Source organism: Brachycentrus maculatus, unplaced genomic scaffold (genome assembly GCF_059751285.1).
Source record: "Brachycentrus maculatus isolate JH-2025_06_01 unplaced genomic scaffold, ASM5975128v1 h1tg000387l, whole genome shotgun sequence".
Classification (NCBI taxonomy): Eukaryota; Metazoa; Arthropoda; class Insecta; order Trichoptera; family Brachycentridae; genus Brachycentrus; species Brachycentrus maculatus.
Window position 1 is genome coordinate 260,258 of NW_028281136.1, and position 16,596 is coordinate 276,853.

General features: G+C 32.5%; 1 protein-coding gene across 38 annotated transcripts in view; it reads left to right on the plus strand.

Moving 5' to 3' along the window:
• Positions 1–1,346: 1,346 nt before the first annotated feature.
• CalpA (calpain A) overlaps positions 1,347–16,596 on the plus strand; it is an 86,174-nt gene continuing 70,924 nt past the window's right edge. For 4 of the 38 annotated variants that reach the window (XM_088270539.1, XM_088270532.1, XM_088270559.1 and 1 more), the window contains exons 1-3: positions 1,347–1,696; positions 8,780–8,827; positions 11,991–12,455. In XM_088270539.1, coding sequence (XP_088126665.1) covers positions 12,174–12,455 — 282 coding nt within the window. In that variant the 5' untranslated portion in view covers positions 1,347–1,696; positions 8,780–8,827; positions 11,991–12,173. Of the gene's footprint in view, positions 1,697–3,750; positions 3,972–8,779; positions 8,963–11,928; positions 12,456–16,596 lie in introns of those variants that run through there. The other 34 variants (XM_088270536.1, XM_088270530.1, XM_088270562.1 and 31 more) reach the window with 17 other exon arrangements.

Genomic DNA, 16,596 nt, shown 5'->3' on the forward strand with positions numbered 1-16,596 from the left:
AGACGAAAAAAATCAACGATGAATCACACTTGTGTGGCCGTAAGAGAAAAATAATACCCATTTAGTACCTACGTATTGTGAATGAATTATGTAATCATAAGATTTGTGAACAAGTATTTGGACACACTTAAAATGCTGTAAATTAATTAATAGGTCAAATTGTAAGCTAAAATAATAAAAAAGAAAATAATTTTTTTCTGGCGTTTCTCATGTATGCGATTATAATCCAGGATTCAGATTTCACATAATAATAAACGAGTTTCTACTCAATAAAAAGCATCTTTTCATTTCACCAATAGATGTCTGTAGTGAAGTTCTAGGGATTCAAGAACAATGTTTCAAAATTGATTCATTCAACAATCAAATTAAGCACACCAATTTCACAAAGTTTTGACTACCTATTATGAGAAGGATTTTCACTCATAAATTAAATAAAATTATAGCAAGATGCTGAAAGTGCATTTCTAGTTGTAAAATTTAAGTTCTTTAGTTTTTTTACGATGATGGTTCCTGAGATGGTGGGTGTATGCACTTTTTGTGTACGTACAACAGTAGAGACTGACTAGAGCATTTCGTTACGATGCGAGCATTCGTATAATCAGTATAGCAAGACGAGCGCTCCATCCATAGTCAGAGCGCTCGCCGCGAGCGACGTTACGACGAAATGCTGCGGTCAGTCCCCACCATAAGGTTCAGAAGAAGATTTTTTTCTTTAAACTCTATTCGCATCCAAATCGTGCATTAGACACTTCATCAAGTCAACATAGTATTAATATGATCCTCATTCATATATAGGGAATGTGATAAGTTTTGCGTTTCATATTTATTTGATGTGATCCTAACAGTGCTGCTCGTGCGGCATCTCACCAAAACTCAGATAAAAAACTCGATATTTTTGAAAATAGATGTCTGAGATGAATACTATGTATATAGTTATAAAACTTTATCAGGAATGAGATGTGAGGAGAGGAACGCAGCAGCCCGTCATATAGGAAATCCTAAAAAGGAGAAGATGGACATGATTGGGACGTGTCCTTAAAATACTACCTGAGAGCGTTAATCCCTCATGTATCTTCTTCCAACACCGAGGATTCTGGAGCCTTGGAAAACGGCTCATGACCATTTACCGACTATACTAGGCAGAATTTCGGGATGCTGGATTGGCCTGGGAGGAAGCCAAAGAGATGACGCGCTGCAGGGGGGCACGGAGAAGACTTGTGATGGCCATATGCTCCACCCAAAGATTGCTCCACCTATGAAGTGAACTTGGGAAAAGAAAGAAGAACAAGAACAAAAACAGCTGTTTTATTTATTTTTTATCGTTTTCATCTGCTGGCAATACCGCTGAACTGTCATTGTCTCGCCGCCCGCGCTCGGTATTTCCCGCTGATTCTTCGTTTATTGGAAATTCTTTGCGATTCATCGTAATTTATTGGCGCTCTTGCGTACTCCGTTACATTTTAAGGAAATTTTATATAAAACTAGTCTTGTGGGCCGCTCACCCGAAATCTCCCGAGTGCGTAACGCTCGTATTGAATTCATTTACTCTCGTCTGGTTACTATCACGCGTCGGATGTTTAGTAATTCTCATTGCTTTGTTTAAAGTTTAGTGTTCTGTTCTATTTTTAAAAATATATAGTAAATGTTTTAGTGTTGTGCTTGAAATTGATTTTCAGTACCTATTTATTTAAACAAAGTGAGTACCTACCTATTACTTAAAAGTATATTTGATTTGTTTACATAAATGTGTCATTATCTCAAATGTTGTTTACAACGTATGTTTTTTTGATCAAAATGTTCAATTTGCTAATTTCAACGTAGTTATCATATTGCAATATTTTTATCAGCTAATATCAACAAAAATAAATGAAACTTATCTGTATTCGTAACCATTTTCTTTGAATTTTAAACCAGGAGATGGGAAAGTTGAACCATGACGTGGATATTATAATTTATTATATGTTTTTTTTATACTTTTGCGAGGAGTGAATTTGTTTTTGTGGCTAGTAAAGTCTATAAAAGTCTATAAAAGTCTATAAAAATTATGAAGCAACTAATTGATGATCATGGTATATTTCATTTTTATTTTTGTACGATGTTAAATGACCTCTCTAAACGCATCATAAATATTATAACACTCGCCTTATCATTCATCGTTCACTTTGTATAATACCACTTTAATAAACACTAATTTGTGACTACCGGTTTCGGAATAATCATTCCACCATCATTGAAATAAAATTATTACGGTTTGACATTTGTATAAAAATACAATTCTGAATGACAAAGAAGACAAATGTATCACAACTGGAATATTTTTATCATATTCTGGTGATTCTCGCTGTGATTCGTTTGTCTTCTTTCTCTTTTTCAAAATTTTATTTTTGTATAAATGTCAGACCGTAATATATTTTTTTACCAGATAATTTATTTACTACATTTTGAGTGTCTCCAAATACTTATTCACAAAATCTGGATTATCTCCAATTACAGGAGTTATTTTCTAATTATTTTTTGACATCTCATCAAAGATGAAGAAGAATTTGGAAGTCTGGGCATTTACGGGGCTGACGACCAAGTACACATTCAAAATGTTGTAAATAAATTATCTGGTCAAATTATAAGCTTAAATAATAAAAATGAAAATGGTATTTTCTGGCGTTTCTCATGTGTGTGATTATAATCCAAGATTCGGACCTCGCATACTAATATAAGAGTTTCTGCTTAGTAAAAAGCTTCTTTACATCTCACCAATAGATGTCTCTAGTGAAGTTCTAGTGATTCAAGAACAATGTTTCTAAATTGGTTCATATATATAGAACTTCCAAGAATTTGAGTAGTGTGGTTGTCAATAATGGGTAGATTTGGTGAATGTTACACGTGTGTAAAGTGATCACTTAAACCAGCATATGACGGTCGTCAGCCCCGTAAATGCCCAGACTTTCATATTCTTCTTCATCTTTGATGAGATGTCAAAAAATAATATGAAAATAACTCCTGTAATTGGAGATAATCCAGATTTAGTGAACAAGTATTTGGACACACTCAAAATGTTATAAATACATTTACAATAATGAATAACAAATAAAACTGGTAATTGTAATATTCCAATTACAAAATTTCACAAATGTTAAATAAGTTAAAAGTAAACACCAAGAATAAAATATAGCAAAAGTTAAGAAGATTAATAGGCAGACTATGTGTGCTATAAACTGATTTTAGTACCTACCTTTTGCGCAAATTTGCAAAATATTGTTTTTTCTCCTGTGACTTTTATTTAAATATTGTTTACTACCAGCATGATTCACAATGATAATTATTTGCACATTTCGCTCACTCCTTTCAAGAACGTCATAAATCAAAAATCGTCAATTTTGAGTTATGCATGTTTTCAGAATGCCAAGAAAATGTACTATACCCCAGAAAAGAATCATATTTTTAACTTAATATTTACCCGCTACAGGGAAGAAAATGTTGTTTTTTCATTTTGTAGAAAAGGTATTGTTTAATTATTTTTTTAAATAAACTAAATATTTTTCAAATGGAGAAAAAACCTTCAGGTTTTACCTAAAAATATCTGATGCTCAGAAAAAAGTTCAATAAGTGGCTTGATATTTATTTTTAATACATTGTATTATATTTTTAAACTTTAAAAACGTTCTCCTGAAAAATCAAGTTTTTTGATTCATGACGTTCTTGAAAGGAGTGCGCGATTTGTTGCATAACATAATGACACACACACACACAGACACAGATGATTTGCAGACAAATGACAGATCATCCGGTTCATTTACGTTTTCCGGTAGCGGCGAAGTCCTATTTTGCAAGTACATAAGTACGTATGTATATAACGTTTAGTTCAGCCATTATTTGTGCCTCTAAGTGATCGCCGGCACAGTCATGCATAAATCGGACGGTAGTCAATATACATTCTCAAAAACATGTACTCGTATGTGTATAGGAGCTAAAAGGTTGCTATATATTGTATATATATTTTTATAATATTTATAATATTCAAAATCAAAATAAAAAAAAACTTGCGTGGGACCCATCATGACATATGGGGATCGAATGCAGAGCGGACACCGTAGTCACAAAAAACGCGCTAAGAGTGTCAGAAATGAAGACTCTGAGGAGCATATCTGGCAAGAGTCTACGAGATAGAATAAGGAACACCAGGGACAGGGAAATATGCGAGATGGAAGATGTCGTTAGGTGGGGAAGGCAACGAAGGAGACAATGGTATGTAGAATGTGAGGAGAATGGAACCATCCAGACTCCCCCACATTGCACTGCACGGCCAAACCACCAAAGAGATGGATTGACAGCTGGAAATCGGCATCGCAGGAGGCTAGTCCTTCTTAAAAACAGGCCACAAGGCCTACACCAAGCAAAAGAAAAAGAAAAAATATATAAAAAATGTTGCAACATCCATTTCTCACTCATGCCTTTTGCCACGTATTCGTTTACTTTAGTGCAATCATTTTTATAATCTAATCGCGCAGTTCCGTGAAACACATTATTTGCAATGTCTCTGTTTTATCAACCAAATATTTGCCCACATAAATCTTAAAAAAAAGCTTCCTAGAATTGTATTTACTTATCAATTAATTTTTATCGGATATGCAACACAGAATATATATATTTTTTTTACATCTTATCAAAGCTGAAGAAGAATTTGGAAGTCTAGGCATTTACCGGGCTGACGACCGTCATATGCTGGTATAATCACATTACACACGTGTAACATTCACCAATTCTACCCATTATTGACAACCACATTACTCAATTTCTTGGAAGTTCTGTATGTATGAACCAATTTCGAAACGTTGTTCTTGAATCACTATAACTTCACTAGAGACATCTATTGATGAGATGAAAAGATTTTTTTTTTATCGAGCAAAAACTCTTTTATTAATATGTGAGGTCCGATTCCTAGTAAGATATAAAATAGTCAACGATCACGTTTTTGTGCACTTGGTCACTTTCTCCTGTATGACTACGATATGTCAGACAGCTGGTTAATTTGGGTATAGGCAATATATTGTAAGGACCTAACTCCAAACTGAGTTTTGTTTATCGGCTCCACATGAATTTCATTATGTCCTCGTGTATTTATAATGATGAATTTATCTTTGCCAAAACTGCCTCTGAGTAATCACGTATATAAAAACTGTATTTAAAAAATACTAATTTGATCATTTATTCAAACCGTCATCCGCACCCGATGGTGCATAGGGCACTGAATAATATAAAGGCAGTGTTATCTTGATTAACACATGAAGGAAAGGTGATCGGAAATACGATATGCGTCATCATTATAATTAGGTTGCCTTCATATTCCTCTTTGAAATAAATACATTTCAGCACTGGAAGTGCAACGGAGAACGTTTCAAGACGTATTCGGTGTGTCCGAAATTATTAACTGATCACTTCAAATGTCTGAACATCTACCGTATAGTGTTTATAAAACACATGAATGTGTTCCTGGTAATATGTCGGCCATTATGGACTCTCGCGCGAAAATAGAAGTTCCAGTGTGATTTCTCAGAACGAACGGCGAAAGCGCTTAAAATTGAATTGAGTTTATAAATATATCGCTAATATTTACTTAGTACTGAACGGAACGGTGTTGAATTCCAGAGATAGGCTGAAAATAAAGAAAACACCCTATATGAAACTGGATGGATTCTAACTTGAATCGTGGTTGAATCTTATGAATTAAATTAAATTTATTCAATAATAGGGTAATATCACCCGGGAGGAATATCTAATCTAACATACTCAACCTATAAAGGATTGTATTAGACTCGTGAAGTGTTTATAACACCCGATATAATCAATATTTTCATTCATCATTTTCTTTTGCAAAATTCGACTTCGAAAAAACGTTATTTTCGTAAGTTGGCAACGAATGACGTCACAGAAACGATGGATATATTTAAATATTGGTAACATTGCTAAATTATTGGCGGTTCTATTTCTTGATGCCTATGGTCCGTCCTCCCACTCCCCCCCCCCTCCCTTCGAATTTGTATAACACAAATGGTAGTGTAGTGCTAAACAAACAATCCACACTACTACTATTACAGCTCTATAAACCATAGACAATAAAACATATGACGTCATAAAACGTTCGATGACGGAAATTTGATGACGTATGCGAACGCACGTTTTTCGTTTTATTCAAATATCTGAAGTTTAAAACTTAATATAATATCTCCCTTAGTTCTCTACAGATTTCAATAAGAATGCTACCGATAGTCTTGTGATTTTTCATATTAGTTTATTAGCCAATAATCACACATCGTGATATTTATCCACTGTCGCGTATTCGATGGGAAATTAGAAAGTTTGTTTACGCAATGACATGGGGACATTGAGTGCAGACTGCAGACTGTAGACTGTAGACCCGCCCTAGGCGATCTGTGTCTAGACATTATAAATCCACAAATAGCTGGACAGTTGAATTCTTGGTATGCATAAGAGCGCAATACAAAGAAAGCCCTTCATTGTGACTGTCACGCCCAAAAATGCAGATGCACGAATGACGAAATGAGCGCAAAGTTTACCTAAGGTAATGTACACAGAAACAGACCACTCCCCGAATGGTAGAACAGTGTGTGGTAGATGTACAAATGTTGGAATAATTTTAGAGTATAATGGCGGTTTCATCGGATAGATTTAACTGAGCAGTGCAACCGTGCAAAATGAATGATCTGAAAATATACTTTCAAAAATCGTCAATTTTCAGTTGTGCATGTTTTCGGAATGCCCAGAAAATGTGCTGTATCCCAGCAAAAGCGGCAAATTTTTAACTTAATATTTACCCGCTACGGGGCAGAAAGTGTTGTTTTTGCATTTTGAAGAAAAGGTATTGTTTAATTATTTTTTTAAATGTACTAAATATTTTTCAAATGGAGAAAAAACATTCAGGTTTTACCTTAAAAGATCTCTTGCACAGTAAAAAGTTCGATAAAGGCTTGATATTAATTTTTTATACATTGTGTTAATACGTTGTATTTTTTAACTTTAAAAACGTTCTCCTGAAAAATCAAGTTTTTTGATTTATAACGAAAGGAGTGAGCGATTTGTGTTTGTTATTAGTTATATTTTCTCCTTTTTTTTCTTAAAGGGGATATTCGCTAACACAAAATTATATATATATGTATATATATATATATATATATATATATATATATATATATATATATATATATATATATATATATATATATATATATATATATATATGTATATATATGTATATATATATATATATTTATATATATATATATATATATATATATATATATATATATATATATATATATATATATATATATATATATATATATATATATATATATATATATCATGAACATTTTACGTTTTGTTAGTTGGTTACTTTCTCCTGTACGACTGCGATATATATCCATCGCGGTTTTTTTTCAGCGCAATGTCGTACCACGCCTATTTCCAAATATAAAATTGTCGTCTCATTCGGGTCAACGGATTTTGCAGATGAATATTTCGGCGTAAATACCCAGGGTACTCTTGCTAGTAGTAACTTCATTCATAATATTGTCATTTTTTGTATCTACGTACAAGAAAATCGTATTTACATCACGTCATCATACATGTCGTTTCCGTGGGCAGAACAGATTTCAAATATAAATTCAGTTTAAGTAAATTGTAAGATTAGTAGCGTAATGGTCAGCACGCTCAGCCGCTCTTGAAGTCCCGGGTTTGATTCACAAGGGGGGTTAAATAAATATTGATTTTTTTCCCTCTAATATTTATTCAGTATTACCCTTGACTGGTACCTGAAGCGGAGGGCTGATCACCTTTCCTTCGTGTGTTAACGATCAAGATAACATTGTGTTTATATGATGCAGTGCCCTGTGCATAGTTGGGTTGCGGATAAGGGTTAGAAGAATATTTTATTCAGGCATTTTTAACAGGCGTTAAAAAACAGGGATTTTTCAAACAGGGATTATAGAGTTTTAACGCTTTTTGCCAGCATACTCACGATATTATTTACATATGTATTGACCATCCACGTCTTCCATATAAGAATCAATACTTTTAAATAACATTTTTTTAAAAATACTTCATTTTTTTTTTCTGTTAAATTAAAATTAAAATAAGCACTTTTTTCTATTTATATTTTTGATATCTATTGTATTCTTTCCAGTACTCTTTACTATAACATACACTACATACGTATATATATATATATATATATATATATATATATATATATATATATATATATATATATATATATATATATATATATATATATATATATTTATATATATATATATATATATATATATATACATATATATATATATATATATATATATATATATATATATATATATATATACATATATATATATACATATATATATATATATATATATATATATATATATATATATATATATATATATATATATATATATATATATATATATATATATATATACATATATATATATATATGTATATATATACATATATATATATACATATATATATATATATATATATATATATATATATATATATATATATATATATATATATATATATATACATATATATATATATATATATATATATATATATATATATATATATATATATATATATATATACATGTATGTACCATACGTATGTAGTGTAAAAAATGTTTCTTTTTATTATTTATGTCTTTTATAGGTGCAATTTTCATCGTAAATTTAACGTTGTTTTCTTTTCTTTACAGATTCAAGTGCCAAACAGCTGTGATTAACCGTGCCAAAACTGTGCTATCGTAAACAAAATCTACGTCTCTGTTGATTTAACGCTAAAAACATTCTCTAAAGCTCTTTTTATCGCGAGTTTATATAAATCACTGAAAAGAAGCATATCTGACTGACGTTTGATAAGCATTTCAATCTTGCGCCTTGTAATAATTGATATTGTATTTTATTATGAATATTGAAAGCATTAACTTTGTGGATCATATTGATATATTATTTCGATAAATAAAAATACTTTGTGTTCTGATCCACTCACATTTGTGAGTGGATTAGAACACAATGTGAGTGTGGGTGGATCAGAATACAAAGTATTTTTATTTCTCGAAATAAGATATTGTATTTTATAATTAAAATGTAACTTTGTGTTAAAATCACTATAAATATTTTATTATAACTTAATTATAATGTCTACCGGTTTCCAAGTTAACCGCTTCTTTATCAAGACTGATTCATACTAAAACACTATCCACTAAACAATATTCAAAATACTTTGGGTAGAAATATTTTACATTTTGTTAAGTAGATAGTGTTTTAGTATTAATAAGTGTTGATAAAGAAGCGGCTAGCTTCGAAACCGGTAGACATTATAATTAAGTTATAATAAAATGTTTATAGTGATTTTAAAACAAAGTTACATTTTAATCATAAAATGGAAAATCACAAAGTTAGTGTTTCAAATATACAGTATCTACTCAATGAATTAGGGCCACGCAGAATTTCGCGCAATTTCTCAATTCAAACAGGAATAACTCAGAGAAAACCTTGAATAAAACAACATTGAATTTTATTTACACATGAACACTTTATTACGCTTAAATTATGCATATATTTTCATATAAATATAGTTAGTATTTAGTATTTCCACCTTTGACAGAAAAAACTGCCTCAATTCTTTTTGGCATACTTAAAATGCACTGTTTTATCATGTTTTTTATTTCTTCGTCTTCTGACCAAATTTTTTGAATATTTTTTTTAGACAGTCTACTGTCGGATTTAGAAATGAGTATACCTTATTTTTTAACATGCTCCATACGTTTTCTATAGGATTAAGGTCCGGAGAATTTCCAGGCCAGGGGAGCAAAGGCAGATTTTTGTTAGACAAAAATTTTATTATTGATTAAGCCCGGTGGCAAGGTGCCCCATCCTGCATGAAGATGTATGGACCTTCTGTTGGGTCGAGTGTATGGTAGAAGGGCAGTAAAATTCGTTCGAGGACCTGCTTATAGAAATTTTGGTTCAATGTTCCTTCCACGAAAAACAACGGCCCAGGTAAATTGTTAATAATACATGACCATATCATTGTTGCAGGGGGGTGTTTGATTACTTTTACCACACAGGCCTCATTGTAACGTTCCATTGGTGTTCTCCTGACGAATCGACGGCTCTCTGTCACGGCTTCTAACCGGCACTCATTACTAAAGATGACCTGAAAAATAATGAAAATTTAAGTTTAATTCAAATATATAAGTTTATTTACTAAAATGATATGTTGAAAATTCAATTTAAATAAATACCTTTTTCCAATCATCTACCGAGTAATTTCGATGTAGCCTGGCCCATTTTAATCGATCCGCTTTCATTCGTGGTGTCAATTTTGGTGCTTTTACAGGGCGCCTGCATTTCAGATTTACTTCGTAAAGACGTCGCCTCAGTGTTGATACCGATATATTTATACCCTCTTCTTCCAATTTTATTTTTAATGTTTTTGCTGATGCACTACGGTTTTCTAAGGCACTTTGAACGATTTTTCGATCAGTCTTCGGTGTTGTTTTTCTAATCCTACGACAGTTCTTTCGCCGATTGCTGGTGGCGGGTGACTGATTTTTTATTGATTTTGAAATTCTGTCCACTGTTTGACGAGAAACGTTTTCTTTTTTTGAAATTTCTCTATTAGATAGTATTCCTAATTTTAGTAGCACTATAACACTAGACTTTTTTTCCTCAGAAATGTCTTTACTTTTTCCCATTTTGTCCTTTTCAAAAAAAACACTTGTGTTTACAAAAAAAATTTATACTTTATGAACTAAAATTAAAAATTAAGTTTTTTTCACAAGATACGATAACTATATAACCTCTCTGAACAAAACAACAACCAGAACTCAAGAAACTTCACTAATAAATGAGATAGGACTTTTTTTTGAACTTTCAACTATCTGTCTACCTGTGCTAATTAGGGACCTTTCTCAGAAAAAGGGTTTGAAATTTTGTAAAGGCTTAAACAATCCAGGTATATTTTACATATTATTGAAGGTAATATACATGATATTAGATGTCAATAGAAAACTTAAAGTATTTATGTAAAATAAATATAATAATCCAAAAGATTTCAGAGTATTCAAAAAAATAATGGGTGGCCCTAATTCATTGAGTAGATACTGTAAATTATAGATAATTTATTTATTGGAAAACCAACAATATTATTTAAAAAAAAAATAACTACAGGTTTTCACTTAAAAATAGTAAAAAAAACTTTCTTGCATATTTAAAAGTATAACCATATGATATAATAACTTCTTTTTAAAATTATTATTCGCACCTGATGGTGCATAGGGCACTGCATCATATAAACGCAGTGTTATGTTGATCATTAAAACGTGAAGGTCCAGGGTAATATTGAATCAATATTAGAGTGTAAAATACCAAGTATTTTTTTTTACCCCCCCTGGGAATCGAACCCGGAACCTCCAGCACACTACGGAGGCAGACAAATATTATAATTTACATCATTTAATAAAAAAAAACAATAAAATACAACTTATTATTAATTGATTCGGAATTAACTTTGTGGAATGACATGATTATTTTATTAAAATTAAATACTTGAAAATACCACTTTAACGAGTTTTATTTATATATACGACTAGTTTCGAAAACTTAGAGATGTTTTCATCTTCTGGTACAAATTAAAACTGAATAAATTTATTAAAACTGTTTTAATTTGTACCAGAAGATGAAAACATCTCTAAGTTTTCGAAACTAGTCGTATATATAAATAAAACTCATTAAAGTGGCATATTCAAGTATTATTTTGAGAAATAAAAGACTGTGTTTTGATCCACTCACATGTGAGTCTTTTATTTCTGAAAATAATATATCAATATGATCCATAAAGTTAATGCTTTCAATATTCAAAACAGTAAAAGTGTTTGATTTTAATAAAATACAACTTAGTAGACTCAAAAAATCAGTGCTTTACTTAACAATTAATACATTTAAAAATATATAAACATACTTCAGCCTTCTTTTGTCCAGTATTGAACAAAGGCCTCCCTCTTGGACTCCCACAGTTCTCCGATAGCAAAAAGAAAAAAAATACTGTAATATTGATATTTTGATAGTCGTTTTTGCGTTTTGAAAATGACGTCACTGTCAAGGTATGCCAAGAATTACGGGCAGCACGGGTTCGGCTGGGTGCGCATCGTGGACGCCGCCAAGAAGCGCGCGCGCTCGCCCAAGAGGCCTGCGCTCTACCCGCGTCTGCCGTCGCTGGACGACAGCGCGCCCTACGCGCCGCTGTACCCGGCGCTGCCGCCCGACGTGGGCGTGGAGGCGCCGGCGTACGAGGACGACTTCGCGGGCGAGGAGGAGGTCGTCGAGGAGATCATCAGGCCGGTGAAGCTGTCGCCGGACGAGATGACGGTAAGTCCAATAATTGGAAGTCTTCTTCACACCCGATGGTGCATAGGGCACTGCATCATGTAATGAGTTGGCAAAAGAACGGCAAAAGTTGATTGAATGCAGTCGAAATGTAATCTCTCTCTCTTCGATTGGTGAAATAAGGAAAGAATGAAAGCCTAAGACAAGCATTATGGATAAAATTAAGAACGGTACGATCAGATGGTTTCGAACTTCAGAAACCTTAAATAGATGCATATTCATATATCACGATAGTCTACTGTGACCTGATAGATCGCATAGCCAGACTGAAATGGCCATGGGCGGTTCATGGTGCTAGATAGGAAATGGACAGATCGGCATCCAGAGTTCTGCAGTGCAGACCATGGGACCTGAAGAGACCCCAGAAAAGATGGGCCAATGACATTATCCCCGTCGCGGGTAGTAAATAGATAAAAAAAATACCAAAAAAGTATCTAAAGTCATAGGCTCGGTGAATTGGCCGAAACAATATTCAGCTTGATCCTCTTTTTCAAAGCGAAATTATGTTATATTATTTCGAGAAATAAAAATACTTTGTGTTCTGATCCACTCACATTTTTATTAACCAACTAGTTTCGGCAAAAACCTGTTGCCCTCTTCAGGGTTTCATTTATTACTGAAACCCTGAAGAGGGCAACAGGTTGTTGCCGAAACTAGTTGGTTAATAAAAATGTGAGTGGATCAGAACACAAAGTATTTTTATTTCTCGAAATAATATATCAAAATAATCCACAAAGTTAATGTTTTCAATATTCAAAACGAAATTATGTTCACCGATGAGGCACATTTTTGGTAGAATGGCCATGTCGATAAGCGGTATTGCCGAGTGGAGAAAACCCAGAAGCCTTTGTTGAGACGCCTTGATATCCATTAAAAGTCACTGTTTGGTGTGCTTTATGGGCAGGTGGAATGATTGGCCCAATTTTTTTAAAAATACGATGCCGGCTAGAACCTAACGGTCAATGGAGAGCGCTATAGAACCACGATTTCTGACTTCTTCGTGCCTCAAAAAATAAATGAATGTGCCTTTTAAATGGATCATAAAAGCCCAAACGAGAAAAATCTGGAATCAATTAGAAGAGGCCTACATCCAGCAGTGGAGAGATGGTTGACAATGCGAAGAAAATATAGTCTATCGGATTTTGAAAACGTGGCTAGTAAATTGAAGCCTCCAGGGGCAATGTAAATATTCTAAATACTACATCAACACAGTTGTTATTTATAGGCAGCGATTATATTCACGAAGATCAGTTAAAACATATTTTGGTCGCTTGCCAAATACCTCTATTTTCACAGTTTTAGTCTTTAGATTTTGTTCATATTTCGTATTTTCATATTATTTTCGGAGGATAACCTGACCGGGAAAATAGAAAATATCATGGATCGCGTGGCAAGACTAAAGTGACACTGGGCGGGACATGTTGCAAGACAGGACTGCACAAGATGGACCACAATTTTTTTTGAGATGGAGACCTTAGGGTGTCGGAAGACTTAAAAAATATGGTCTGACGACATAGTCGCTGTGGGGGGTAGAAACTGGCTGCAAGCAGCAACCGACCAGAGGAAATGGAAGCATACGGAAGAAGCCTATATCCAGCAGTGGAGAACAGAAGGCTAGAGAAGAAGAAGAACCCTACCGGAATTAGAGAATAGAACGCCAATATTATAATTGTTAAACATAAATGAGGGACATGAAACTAATATTCAATACTACTGTTATTGAAACAATATGACCCGCAATACATGGTCGGATTATTCATCGAATCGTTCAGCCTGATTGAAAAATGACTGCGAGGTGAGGTGCAGTCAAACGAGTGCCCTTCACATCGATAATGATTGCACAATTGCATATCACAAGTGTGTAGAGTGCTCTGTGATCATATCCGCCGCTCACGATTTGCAATGCTGCATCCAGTACAAACTCGATACTGAGTAATTCAATATCAAGTGGCCACATTGCGGTAGGTTTAACACGTTGATCGCCGTGTCACTTCGTAAACCTTCTATATATCGCTCACTCCTTTCAAGAACGTCATAAATCAAAAATCGAAAATTTTCAGTTGTGCATGTTTTCGGAATGCCCAGAAAATGTACAATATCCCAGCAAAAGCGGCAAATTTTCAACTCGGAAATTTTTTAACCCAGAACAGGGCAGAAAGTGTTGTTTTTGCATTTTGAAGAAAAGGTATTGTTTAACTATTTTTTTTAAATAAACTAAATATTTTTCAAATGGAAAAGAAACCTTCAGGTTTTACCTAAAAGATCTGTTGCACAGTAAAAAGTTTAATAAGTGGCTTGATATTTATTTTTAATGCATTGTGTAATATTTTTAAACTTTCTCCTGAAAAATCATGTTTTTTGATTTATGACGTTCTTGAAAGGAGTGAGCGATATGTGTTCAATTTCGAAACATAGTACTTGAATCACTAGAATTTCACTAGAGACATCTATTGGTGAGATGAAAGAATAGATGTCTCTAATAATAAATTCTAGTGATTCGAGCACTATGATCACTAGTGATAACTAGCCTGTGACGGTCGTAATCCCCGTAAAAGCCCACATTTCCATATTCTTCTTCATATATGTTGAGATGTCAAAAAAATAATTTGAAAAATAACTCATACAATTGGAAATATTATAACTATAAATGTTGAATAAATTATAAATATTATAAATTATCCAGGCATATTTTTTTTTATATAGACCTTTAAACGTTGTACAAAATACCAGAAAATATTGTGTTCTCCACAACATTTTGAGTGTGTCCAAATACTTGTTCACAAAATCTGGATTATCTCCAATTACAGGAGTTATTTTCATATTATTTTTTAACATCTCATCAAAGATGAAGAAGAATATGGAAGTCTGGGCATTTACGGGGCCCCGTAAATGCCCAGACTTCCATATTCTTCTTCATCTTTGATGATATGTTAAAAAATAATATTGTGTTCTCCTTTATCTCAAGTATGTATAGACTTAAATAATTTAAGTAACAAAAAGATAATTGGCGCTTAGAGCCAAACGCTTAATTCGTGTCCTATTAATCTTTTTTGTTTAATCCAGTGTTGCATACTATAAGATTATTAATAAAAACAAAAATTAATTATTCTTTACATTTTTCATGATCCTGTAATAATAATACTCGTAAAATAAATTGTTTATTTTTTGGCTGCTATGAATTTTTTTATTGATATATTGTCTCATTAAATGTGTAGTTTTCCCAACTTTTTATCTTATTTCATTTGATATTGGGAATTTGAATAACTCCATTAAAAAAAAGAAATATCCCTCTATTAGAGGCTTGTCTGCAGGTAGGATAGTAAGGATAGGGAAGGCAAATGTGAAAAATACATCAAAAACACCCAGACCAATTGAAAATAAATCTTTCTTGAATTTATTTTGCACTTGGCGGGAATCGAACCCACGATGCCAGTTTCGCAGTCGTGCGTCTACCCAACTACGCTACAACTTGTTATTTTTTTCTTAACTTTGTTTTTATTAATTTTTCCGATAAGTAATTTCCATTTCTCATTTTGGGATCAGGGTTAACAAGACTGAAACATAAATAAGAAAGCAAAAAAATAAACAAAACTAAAAAAGGGCAAAATATAAAATTTAAAATAATGAACGGGTATAGTAAATAGGATATAAAAAAAACCTATAGTAAGAAGCATGCTTAGAGGAAATAAATGAAAAAATATATAACTAGTCACTAACACAAATATCTTTCCTTATTAGTATTTTCTCTTTAAATAATATATTTTATATCTATCAGCAAAGGGTTTTCAATTATTATTTATTCTAAATAAGTTACATGTTATTATTATTATTATTAGTGTCGGGTTGTGGTCCCGTGGTTAGGGTCGCGGACTCTTTGGTCAGAGTTTCTTGGTTCTCACAAAAATAGTATGAATTTGATATATTTGTTTAAATAATAAAAACACAAATATTTCTCTTTTAAAAAAAATCTTTCCCGAGTATAATTTATATCAATAGGTAAAAGGTTTTTATAAATGATTTACTCTACAAAATAAGTTACATGTTATTATTATTATATTTTAAACATGCCCTCAGTAAAAATCCAAAATTTTTCCTGTTATTAGTTTCGCTCCAATATTTCGCC